Genomic DNA, 13,015 nt, shown 5'->3' with positions numbered 1-13,015 from the left:
GTCTTATTACTTTAAGGCAGGGTTCCAAACCATGGTCCTCAAGGCACACCAACAGTCCAGGTTTTAAGGATAGCCATAGTTGAGCACAGGTGACTTAATTAGTACCTTAGTTATTTTGATTTAACCATCTGGGCTTAAGCATGGTTATCACAAAAACCAGGACTGTTAGTGTGCCTTGAGGACCGAGGTTGGGAATCACTGCTTTTAAGGACTGGCACCAGATTCTGGGGTATGGGATGTAGTGCTTTTCAATACAGGATGATAGTTTCTGCAGCGACAGCGACTCATAACTGTCTCTCCATGGGGCAGGCAGAAAGTGCAAGACACACAGAGAGGGAGCAGGAACCATCTGCTGCTGCCTGGGCATGTTTTAGGCAGACACTTTAGCACATTATTTCATAGATTGTTTTTACATGCATCTTGTGATATTTCCATTATGTTAATGAGTTGCCAAATGTAGTTTTTTATTTATTTTTATAACTAGTAAGTTACAATTTTGAGTTCCTTCTGTTCTCACATTTATGTAAATTATTGGACTGTGTCAGAAAATGCCAACAAGAGAAAAAATATTTGTGTACGTCAAGTTTTTAAAATCCTAATGCAATTTGGAGACATAAACCTCAGAACTTTTGCTCACTAATGTTAAATTGCACTGTTATGGTCAGTGTATTCATTGTGATTTTTATTTGCATAATATTTCTTTGTTATGACACAGCAAATTGGTGCAAAGGATAAAGGTGTTTTTACTTGGGTTTTCTAAATTGCACTAAAAAATAATATTCTGATTTGTTTGTACTAGTTTCTATACATGTCACTGCATATATTTACAAAATAAGATAGCCGATTAACAATCATTTGATTATGTTTGATTTGTACATAAAAATAGGAATGGCACTCCTGTGCATGTTACACCAGGGGACATAGTATGTGGTGGGGTATGATCTGTCAGCAGTGGGCGTAATTAGAACTTAACAGCTGTTAGTCTGCTTCCAGTCCCCTCCATTGTCCCTGGCTATACGGTGGGCTCATCTTTTGTGCTGTGAAGTTAACTCAAACACTGTCCAGTTTCTTCACTTACTTGACGTACCCCTTTATTACCTATGTGGAGCCGCAGAGCAGCATTTGGACTCTACCTTTTTTATTTGTCGACCAGCCATTGCCACATATTTATCACAAAATAAGCCTGGGTAATGTAACAACCCCCCCAGTAAAATCTTCCACCACTCAGCTCCCACAGTGAGTATGATGAAAATTAATTGGCAGTGCATACTAGCGGCGGCATCCGAATGACAGTCATGTCAGGCAAGAATCATCAACATTAGAACCTCAAGGTATGCTCACTTAGTATCACTGTCAGTCACGAACAGTTAATAAAGTAAAACCCAAATAGGGTTTCCGTACAAATCAGCCCCTAACAATCAATTGTAGTGTGTTATATGCATTATTTTTTATATATAGATAGTGGGTTAGTGTTCTAAAATGATTTTCATTACTAATGTTATAGGTTTAATTTTCCACCTGTTGGGAGGTTTATCTTTTGAACTCTCTTAAGGCAGTTACTTATAAATTATAAGTAAGATTTTTTTTAGTGATCAAGTTGACGACAGGTGGAAAATTAATCCTAATAACTTTACTAACGAAAATCATTTTAGAACACTAACCCACTATGATTATTTAAGTATTTGAAAAATGAATGCATACTGTATATAACACTACAACTGATATTGCAGCCTCCCCTCAAGTCTAAAGGTAGGAGTTGCCACTGGTAACTATATTTTTGTCAGTTATGTGTTTCTGTTTTACATATACAGATTGAAGAATGTGTTGTATGCTCAGACAAGAAAGCTGCAGTGCTCTTTCAACCATGCGGACATATGTGTGCCTGTGAAAGTAAGTTGATTAAAGCCCTTGTTTGTCTTCCTCTTTGTTTGATCCAATGCTTGACAGTAGTTCTACTACTTAAAGGAGTCAAGATGATTGTATTAGCAGTGATGTTTGGTGGGCAATTTTGTGGATTGAGGAGTCTGGCTTCACCATTATACATTATTGTATTGTACAGAAACGAGACATTAACTTCTATGTGCCTATAAAGAAATTCTGTAAGCAAAATAAGACAAACATTAATGTTACATCACATAGATGTGTCTCACACAGCCGATTTTGGGCCATAGTAAATCATGACCACACTGAAAGCTGCATATGCATTAAGCTAATGTTTTCTCTAGTAGTGACTGGTACTTGCATGTCCAATTTTAGGTTGCTGACATATGTGTTTGCACTATTCAAGTTCTCTCTGACCTTGAGATTGCATGACTAGAATACTGTTTCATCCATAACCTAAACCAATCTACAAAATGACACATGCTGTCAGAAGCTCCTGGAGTAGGCAGCATAAGGGACAAAAAACGTTGCTGTTCAGTCCTTTAGTGTTCTACGTTTCCTTTTTGTCATAAGTGCAGTATGTTTGTGCAGCTGAATACAGAGCAAGTTCCTATTCATCTGGAAAATAAAATGGTTACAATTTGGGTATTTTGACTTTCAGATTGTGCAAGTCTTATGAAGAAGTGTGTCCAGTGTCGTGCTGTGGTGGAGCGAAGAGTGCCTTTTGTTATGTGTTGTAGTGGGAAGGGTACAGAAGATGTCACAGATGATATAGGTAAGTATGGGGTGTTTGCCAGTTATTATGTAAAACTTACCTAACGGGCATCTACAGGATAATGTTTTAACAGTAGTTTTTGTACCTAGATACCACCTATTTGAATTAAGTTATAACTACAGCATATCCTCGTTTACTTTGGACTAATTGTGTAATTTGCCTCTGCTTTTGGTCTGGGGTCTCACAATCGCGCTACACATAACGCGGGAGCTCCTTCTGACTGTAGCGCAGAGCATATTTTTGTGCAACCTTTTTATCTTCAAATGTGTCTTATTCGCGGAATCAGTATGAATGATTCAAATCCCGACGCCGGCAGACCGACAGCAGTGAAAATCCTGACGGGGTTTAGGCAAGTATAACTAATCCTACCCTCCCTTAGGGTTGCCTAAACTCCCCCCTCCACCCCGCCCCCCACCCCTAGTGCGTAAACCCCCACAACTGCCTAAATCTAAAACCCCTCCCATCCCCGCAGCCTAAACCGAAGTCTCCCGGGGGGGTGCCTTACCCTAACCCCCTTTCCCCTAGCCCTAAGTCGTCCGTCCCCCTCCCCAGGGGGCCCCTAACCTATACCCCCCCCCTGCGGACAGGCGGGGGTCGTGCCGGGTGTCGGGCTCCCAGCGTCTATATAATGACAGGCGTCGGGATTTCAACGCCTGTCATTAGTACCCTGCTGATATTTACCAGTCGGGAAACCGGCGGTCGGCATTTCGACCGTTGGCTTCCTGACTGCATCCCTTATTCGCACAAGCAGCTTATGCTAATTAAAATATGTGGCGTGTCTATGTTCAGTGTGCAACTGTTAGTGTATCTGCATGCGAAATGCTACGTTCCATTGTTACAGCTGCTGACACTATAAGGTAGTGTTTCGTATGCAGATACACCCGCAGTTGCTCACAGGATATAGGCATGCTGCATATCATTTTAATTAGCAGAAGCTGCTTGTGCAAACTCTTCACATTGCTGTGTGAATAAGACGCATTTGAAGGTAAAATGTCGTACGAAAAGACACTCTGTGCTACCGAGTCACGCCACAGCATGGCGCGGCTAGAAGGGCTGTTTAGCGCACAAGAAGGCTAGATGTACGAGGACACATCTGTACCATAGTCTTGTATTTAAGTCACAGTGATTACCAGATTCATGAATTACACAATTAATTTGGAAATGTTGGTTGTCTGGCTTCACTCCCACATGTCTGCATATCGCGGAAAGATAAAGGCCCTCATTCAGAGCCGTACGCTCTGAGCAGAGCGCACGCTCTGAATGAGGGCCGGGCTCCATTTTCATGGAACGTCCTCCTGGACGCTCGTATAGCTGTGGGTCACCACCCACAGGCTATACGAGCGTGCATTGTGATGGTCGCGATGGTCGAGACCATCGCGACCATCGAATTTGCGAGCCGGAGCCTGCGGTTGAGGTTTTCAACCGCAAGCTCCGGAGTGATTTTGGCTCTATCAGAGCCAAAATCACTCCCACTGACATCACTAGTGATGTCAGTGGGCCGGCTTCTGACGGGAGGCGTTTCCGTGGGAACGCCGCCGTCAGGGAGGCACGCCCACCAAAGGGGGCGTGCTGTCAATCAACATTGACAGCACGCCCCCTTTGATCGGACACAACGAGCGAAGGACTTTCCTTCGCTCGTCGCGTCTGGCGCATGTGCACGACGGAGCTCCCTCCGTCGTGCGCATGCTCAGTCCATAACATCGACCCACTTGCGAGCGGACGGCCGCTCGCGAGTGGGTCTGAATCAGGCCCAAAGTTTCACTTATTTCATTAATTTAACTACTGTATGTACTGTGCATGGAAATGTAGTATTTAATCTGCTCTAAAGTACTGTGTTAAAATATCCCATCATAAGGCAGCTGTCATAGTGTTTGTCTTTTATTACTGGGTATTGTGCTTTGCTACACAGCCGCGGGGAACATTCCAGCCTTACAGAAGGACAAGGACAACACCAATGTCAATGCAGATGTGCAGAAGCTGCAGCAGCAGCTACAAGATATAAAAGAACAGGTAATCTTAACATCAAAACCTGTCCATTAATTATACTATGCACGTACAATATTTAATACTTGAATTTTGGTGGTGTTTGTTTCATAGGACTATTATAATCTTACTACTTATACCGTGATTTCTTAGGCGTCAGCAAATAGGGCATTTCACAGGTCATTGTTATTGCACACTGACTTGCTAATGGACTTGACCAATAGAGAGAGAATGTTTATATGTGCTGACAGAGAAGATGTTTTTAGTTTTACAGGTGACACACCACAGTCTTCTCCTCTAAAAAGATGGTGTATTTCAGGCCTTTTCCTATACTTTTAATGGGACTCATTTTGCATATTCAGTTTGCAATTTGGTGTAGAAAATACATTTATAGGTGCATTTAGACTAATGTAATAGCATAAACACAAGTGACACACATAACCAGTCCACCCATCATGTCCACTCAAAGACCTGAGTTAGGATAAACCGTACAGTATTTATAGAAGAAAAATAGAAAACTTAAATAAAAGTTACTCCTGAAGTGGAAGTAGGTTGGGGTACCTGGCAACATGCTTACGGTTTGCACCATGTACAATGGGCCTGATTCAGGGATGTACGCAATGCCGATATTTACGCTGATTGAGCAATTGTTTGCCATTGCGCATGTGTGTGAACCGCCCTCCGCATGTGCAGCGATTACACTCGGACAGAAGAACCAGTTGCAAAGTGAGTGACAGGTAGTCAGCGTTTCGGGGTGGTGGTTTAGAAACATGCGTGTCGGACCGTTTAAACTTTGTTTCATGGGCGTGCATAAATTAGCCATTGCGATCTCCTTCACAGCGTGAGTGCTTTCTGTGTGTCAGGAGAGCTGCAGTTTTTGCAGCTGGTCAGACTTGTCTAATATGCTGCATGGCTGCCTGATCTTGCACGTTGTCGGATGGATATCAGAAGGCAGCAGTGGGGGTCCCTAAGCCCAGCTGTGCTTTTGTAGGCATTATCATATTTTAGCAGTTGCGATCCGTGAGAGAACGCAGTTGCGATTGCATTAGCGTAAATCTCGGAATCAGGCCCAATGTCTACAAATGTAGCTGCATCGCTTTTTAGGAGGTAGTTCCATAGATTAGGAAGTAGGCATTTATCTAATTGGGCAGATTCAATTAAAAACCTCAGGGATCCATTTCGACTTCGTCCGCACGTTCACTACAGAAGGCTATCTCTGCTCGCAGCCTATAGAGGTGCGAGCAGAATCAATTACTTATAATGGGCAGAAAATTGCGCAATGCAAGCTGGCTCAATGTGACAGGTGGACTGTACGTAAGCTGTATGTGTACAAATAAAAAAAAGTGTAGGTCTATAAAAACTAAATTAGCCTTCTTCTCTGTATTATTTGGTCTCATTTTAAACCAAGAACAAGTGGTGCATAAGAAACCTGAATTTCTAAATGATTTGTGCAAATGTTAGAGCTAGAATAGCCATAAGTTGTCTTTAGACAAATGCAACAAGCTATTCATAATTTGTCTGTAATTACAATCAATCCAACTGATGGTTTCCATTTCATAGCTAAAATATCTATTTTGTCACAGACCATGTGTCCTGTTTGTCTGGATCGGCTCAAGAATATGATCTTCATGTGTGGACATGGAACTTGTCAGCTATGTGGAGACCGGATGAGTGAATGTCCCATTTGTCGGAAGGCCATAGAGAGAAGAATCCTATTGTACTAGACTCACACTTTTTTGTTTGTTGCTTTTTTTTGTGCATAATTTTCCGCATACTCCAGTTTTATTAATGCAAAGTTCCTCAGTTCCAGTGTTCAACTGCCTGTTTAATTAATGGAAATTATGCATGGAACGGACTGACTGCAATCTGTGTGCTAGTTCCTGCCACTGTTTTATTTTTATATTTTTTTTTACGTCATGTTAATGTACAACTTCCTTTTTTTTTAGCTATAAAATTCTTGACATTGCTTTTGTGCGATACCTACAACTGTAAGGTTAATTTTAAATAGCATTGATATACAATGATTTGGTATCAAAATGGTGGCTGGATCAACTACACATTTTCTTAAGGCAAACACTGTTTTTTATTTTATATAAAGAATGTATTTTGGCACACTGACTTGAGCACATAAGTGTGGTATCTTGTTCCCACCTGTGCCTAGGAGTGGACATGTAATAAGCCTGCTAGTAGTAGCCCTTGGAGTGGAGATTGTAGAGTTCCTGGATATGTTTTCTCTATGAAAATAAGTAATGGTATTTCTTTTATTCATTTGCAGATACAGTATGTCATGTTAGGAGACAGAAAACCTTCATGTAAAGAAACTGAGATGTTGAGCTCCCAAAGACAGAACAAAGAAGCTTTCTTGATACTTTATGAGATATTCCATAATGAATGTACACATTTCAGGTTCCCCAAAGCATATAACATTCATGATGGTTTCTTAAAACAAAAAAACAAACAAAAAATATATTTTTAAGGCTGCTGACGATCATTTTCACATCACTAATGTGTTTTATAAATTGTGACCACACAATTCTCTCACTAATAATAAGTCATTTGGATTTTGCTCACTGGACATTCTGAGAGAACCCTTTTTTCTCCTCCCCCTCTCCTCCCCCACACTCTCTCTCTTCCCCTTTTTACATATAATATACAGTATATATACCAAGTTTTTGGCAGTCATCGTTAGACATAAGTGTTTCATATTAAAGAGTTTCTCCCCCAAAGAAATACCCCAACTCCCCTCTCTTCCTGTGACCTCTTACCCTTTACTCATAGGCATCATTGGAACTGCTGCAGAGAAAATTTCAAAGGATTTATCAAAGACGGCTTTAGAGTGAAGGCGGCACCTGATAGGGTAAATGTGACACCTATTTATTCACCGCTACAGCAGCCACTGCAATAGGTCCCTTCTGTCCTTGCTGAGGTTAGAACACCCAATACTGTAGGTATGATTGTAAAACACATGAGGTGGGAGGGTTTCTTTTCAGTGGAGAACTTGAGTTCTCCTCTTTTATAAGCACACTTGGTGGTAAATAAAAATTCAGTGCTTTCCAATGCAGTCTAACTTAGATGGTCTGCTTGGTGGCTTATGCCTATCAACACTTTGTAGCAGAATCATTATTATGCAGATACCTGTATGTGCTCATGTGCTTCAGGCTTTAGCAATGCAGTGTTATTGTACCCGACTAGGGGAGCCTCAGCGACTATTTATAGGGAGGATGATTCCTGGTGGTTATATATCATGAGATTGTTGCAGAAATTCCTTTTTGCTCTCTGCTCTGTGGCTTTTCCATATTTCTTGGAGAAATCGAAGTTTTATTTGTAACTCACATCAACTACTCATCAAGCTGCGCATAACTCACACAGATTAACGTTTAACACGGTAATTGTTAATCGAAGTATTTATATATCTCTAGCAGTGATATCCATTCTGCAATTTCACTGAGAAGAGACTTACACACTTTTGGTTTAATGTCATGTTCTGTTTTTCAAAGTGTCCATCAAGGTAACTAAGCAAATGGCACGTTATTTTGTGTTACAGTACTAGAGGTCAGCAAAGCCACTTTGTAATATCTAGAAAAATACATTGTTTAAACCTTCTTTTATAATCTCTATCGATTTCATCATTTTACCAGTTTTCTACAGAATATTGAATAGTAGCACAAATATTCATGTATAATTTCTATTCTTCCGAAGTGAATTGATAGTTGTGCATTACAACCTGGAAATGCTAATGTATGAATATGAAGCTAGGAAAGTTCCTTAATATTCTTTACTTTGAGAACTTGCTTTAAAAGATGCAGTAGTAATACTTTTTTTTTATATCCACAAGTATACCTTTAATAATTTCAGCCACTCTGGCCAAGCTGTATTATGTCCTGAATATTTTTTATATTTAATGCTAATTCTCAAAAAAACAATTCTGATCTGCACCAAAATGACGGCCATTGTGTATATTATTTTAGAAGTTTTCCAGTTTACATTGAATTAAATTAATACCTTCTGTGGCTAGTGAATGCTGGAGCATTTGGATTAAAATGGATTATTTATATTTCTACTACCCTGAACTTCCCTGTTTTGTAAATTATATTTAAGACGGACATGGTAATTAAGACGGATGTGATTAAGTCGTGTCGTATGACATTGAAATCAAAGACTATGTACATTCAGGCAGTATCAGGCAAGCACAAGGCTTCACTTTGACCTGTCTTCATCTCACAATTAAGCCCTAACCATAAAGGGCTGGTTAAAGAATTCTCTATATTACTGCTTAGCTGCTATTTTTGTTTTGTTTTGTTTTTTTACAGCATTCTATGTAAAAAAAAAAAAAACACTATACATTTTCTAAATTCTTTTTGTTGTTGGTCATACCTGTTATTTTGTATGTATGTAATGCCTGTGAAGTTTGGTTAATGCTTGCACCGTTATTCTGCACCACAGAAATCTTAATATAAATAGTACATACTACAATGCAAGCTTACTTTTCATTTTTATGTTGATGGTGCAAGCTTACCTCAAATGTGAGGTAAAATATGATGTAGAAGAGGATATTCAGCCAAGTGTTACCCAAGAAAGTTGTGACCATCAGTTCCTGAAGTACAGTTCAGTGGATTCCCAATGGGTCTCCCTACTGTTACATTATTCCATTGTTATTGGAACCACCACAATTTACAATGTTTCTCCTGTCATTAGGAGCACTCAGAATTGCATTTCTTCCATAATTGCTCGATGTGAAGAGTAAATGTCTGTCGCTGTACATCCCCAATATGCTCTATGTTCTAGTAATACATTTTTCTCCCTTTTTTATTTTTAATATATATTTAAAGATTCAATTTTGAAATTTGAAGTATCTATAACACTTTGTGCTTTAGTCCTGGAATCAATAACTGTTTAAACAGAGTTTGTACATTACTGAAGACTTTTCATTGCTTGTTGTATTACAGCATGGCTCAAGCTTTAATAAATACTAATATTTTACAACTGATAAAGTTACGGTGTAATTGATATACAACTACACATTTTCAAACAATTAAAAGAAGGTATTTAGTTTAAAGATAACGCAACCTCTTATTTGTTATTGTTTCCCTCCACTCAAACTTAAAAAAGCAGACCTGTTCCTTGCGCAATACAGATGTGGTATGCCATCACACCCTGTGGGTAACTGCAGATTCACCACTCAGTGTGAGATTGCTCTCACTCACAAAATGGTGGAGCTGCTAATTCACAGAATTGTGTGCTCATAGGAATACACACATTTGATTTTTGAAAAATTAAGAGGTTAAATTATTTTATTTTTTTAAATGGCGTGTCCTCCCTACCCCCCAAAGCACAACCAACCTGGTTGTGAAAATACAGGGGACACACAACACCGGGCTTTGAGAGCCATTCCTGGTTGTGAATGTACAAGGGACAAAAGGCGTAAGGGTCCCCTGTATTTAGCACAACCAGCACTGGGCTCAGTGAGCCGGTCCTGGTTTTGGAAATACAGGGAACAAAAAGCGTATGGGTTCCCTGTATTATCCATAACCGTCACCGGACCCTTTCATAACCGTAACCAGACCCTTTCATCGGGTCCCCCGGCCAAAGCATTACCACTGACCACTAGTCAGCCCAGGTTTGAGATCCCTGGAGAGGTGGGGACCCCCCCCAGAAAAGGGGACCCTCTTTCCAGGGCACCCCAGGCCTGGGCTGATATCCCGGAGCTATTCACAGCATCCCTGGGCGGAGGATGCCGGGTTCATTACGTAAAAGTGTAGTCCAAAGACAAAAGTTAAAATATTGTCTTTTGCAGGTAAACTACAGGTCCCAGAAAGCCCCCCCCCCTACATCCTGGTACTTGGAGAACCACAAGTACCAGCAAACGGGGTATTATGGGCCCGTTGTACCTATAGTATCCCTGTAAAAGAAATATTAATATAAAAACATAACACCGAATCTTTTAATAATTTGTTTTGCTGCACCTTCACCTGGGGTGGCGGCAGCCTTTAAGCTCTTTTACATGGCTGCCGTCTTCCCCAGGACTTCCATGGTGTCTTTACCTGGGGGGGCTGCCGCCTCCCCAGGGCTTCGCCTAGGGAACGGTGGCCTTTAAGCTCTTTTTAATGGCTGTTGCCCACCCAGGGCTTCCGGCGTCTTTGCCCGGCGGGCGCTAACCCACCAGGGCTTCCGTTGTCTTCACCTTGGGGGTGGAAGCCAATTGGCCCTTTCTTCTGGATCCATAGGGCTCCACAGGGAGACATTGGGTGTAGGTGGGCCCTGGAGGACCGGACACGAACAGCAAAGCTTTTCAATCCCAGGATGCTTCAGTCGTTCCCCTTATACCCCGCCTACAGCCTGAGGGCACTACAGTTTCGTTGACGTCCGGCAGGAGCTGGACCACCATTATAATGGGGCTGCATTAAGCAGCCCAAGCTTTTATTTTATTACTTAATTTCTCTTTATTTTTTTTACTATAATGGGCGAGCAACACCAGACTGTCCTCCGGACGTCTGCTGCTGCCCATCACCCCTCCAAGGCGCTGTGACTCCAAGCTTGTGCTAGGTACTCCCGGCAGGGCTCCAATGGGGACTAGCTAGCAGGCTCCTCGGACCCAAGACTGCAGCCCGGAATTCATGTAAGGCAGGACCCCAGTCATCCCGCATTGTTGTGCAGTTTTGCCATCCATTCTCAGGAGACAGACCGGAGGCGCTGATGTGCCCACGACTCTACTAGACCACCGGGGCATATAACATACTGGCGCAGGGCATATATAGGGAGGCCAGGGGACCCGGTGGTTAATGTCTGCAAGGGGAGAAAGCGCTCTCCCTGCAGCCCCTCGTCCAGGGCGCCATTCCACTGCGGTTCTGGTGTTCCCTGGGCTGCTCCTCCCCCACCCTCTGACGACCCCCCAGAGACGCACAGCAGTAATTTTCTGCAAACAGGTCTCCGAGAACGCTGCGTCCAGTCTCCCTGTATACCTCTCCCATGGGCCAGATCATATAGCGATATATCCTACCAGCCACGGTGGTCTGTGTAGTTGATTTTAGTGCCCATTGTAAACGTGTAATGTTTTTCTGCGTTTGTGACTTGTGCTAGCGCTAATCTCTACTTTCTATACTGTACAGCTTATACCTTTCCCTTTATTTCTACTATACCCTGACATATTAAGGTATAGGGGGTTCATTTTACCTCACATTTCTTCTTCAGGTTCCATAGTGTCCACATTATCTACCGTGGGGGGGTATGCATCCAATGCACCAAGCAGCTAAGCTTTGGATCTCCCAGCATGCGCTGGCGCTCCTCCCTATATACCCCAGGCATTCAGTTTTTTGTTTGCTGCACGGCAAGACGCACCTGTTATAACAGCGGGACTGTTAGGCAGTTCTAGGCTTTTTTCTTTTATGTTTTACCTTAAGTTTTTTCGAACTTTAGAGTTTAGCGGTACCAGCAGCCATGAAAGATGCTTGCACCGCGACTCCCTCCACCGACGCCGAAACACCAGCACCGCTATATGTCCTGAGGTTCTCGACAGCTTGGCTTGGCTAGCGGCTTTTGCTGAGGTCGGGACTGCAGGTCGGGTCACGGAGATGGCAGGTAAGCAATTCCTTTTGGGGAATCGTGCGCAAAGCAGTCCCCCCCGCCTCTGGTGTTGAGACGCATTGGAGGCGGCTGCGGGTGAAGGCCTTGTGCAGCGTATCCTCACTAAGGCGGCTGGGGCTATATCGTCTATCGCCGGGGATGGTTGGTAAGACGCACTAGTCAACGTCTTGCTCCCGTGAGGTCAGCGTACCCGGCCGTCAAAATCACAGCCATGGGGAGATAAGCGCTCCCCCGGCCGCTCCTTCCCCCAGACGCAAATTTTCGGGTTCAGATTCCCTCGTCTGGCTTGCTATAATTGACCACCTTGTGCAGTTTATCGTTTGTCCATGCACTGCTGGAGCGGTTGGTCTCAGAGGTTTGGTCTGTCTCTCTATATACCTCTCCCTTGGGTTTGGCATATAGCGCACTCTATATCCTACCCTCCCCCTCCGAGCTTGTTCCAGAGTCCATATTGCTTGAGCAAATTTGCGTATTTATGCATTGTATGTGATTGTATGCTAGCTGCTGTGTGTTCACTGCCTATGTTTTCAAAACTGTTGGGTACATCTATCACTGTTTCTCCTCATCCTTTGAAGGTGTGTGGGGTGTTTCATTGATACAAAGTCACATTGCATTTATATTGTATACCTTATACCAGTTACACATTGTCATGTCTGAAGGTAAAGGTGAGGATAAGAGCCCTCCAGTGCTTATATCCTGTAAGTCCTGTTCTGCAGGCCTGTTGGACCAGAATGTTAACCAGTATGAATTGTGTAATAATTGTTGTAAACAGATATCCAATATATCTGGTGCACC

General features: G+C 42.4%; 1 protein-coding gene across 1 annotated transcript in view; it reads left to right on the top strand.

Annotated features, from left to right (window-relative positions):
- The window catches only part of MIB1 (MIB E3 ubiquitin protein ligase 1), a 130,206-nt gene extending 121,617 nt beyond the window's left edge, over positions 1 to 8,589 (top strand). Inside the window, exons 18-22 of the mRNA XM_088469617.1 lie at positions 1,812 to 1,890; positions 2,543 to 2,656; positions 4,566 to 4,666; positions 6,223 to 6,356; positions 6,915 to 8,589. Of these exons, the coding sequence (XP_088325743.1) occupies positions 1,812 to 1,890; positions 2,543 to 2,656; positions 4,566 to 4,666; positions 6,223 to 6,356; positions 6,915 to 6,933 (447 nt within the window). The 3' untranslated portion in view covers positions 6,934 to 8,589. The remainder of the gene's footprint in view (positions 1 to 1,811; positions 1,891 to 2,542; positions 2,657 to 4,565; positions 4,667 to 6,222; positions 6,357 to 6,914) is intronic.
- The last annotated feature ends 4,426 nt before the right edge of the window (positions 8,590 to 13,015 follow it).

This window comes from Taudactylus pleione, unplaced genomic scaffold, assembly GCF_031769625.1.
Source record: "Taudactylus pleione unplaced genomic scaffold, aTauple2 ptg000093l, whole genome shotgun sequence".
NCBI lineage: Eukaryota > Metazoa > Chordata > Amphibia > Anura > Myobatrachidae > Taudactylus > Taudactylus pleione.
The sequence above is the reverse complement of the archived record's forward strand: the minus strand, read 5'-3'. Positions and strand labels throughout refer to the sequence as shown.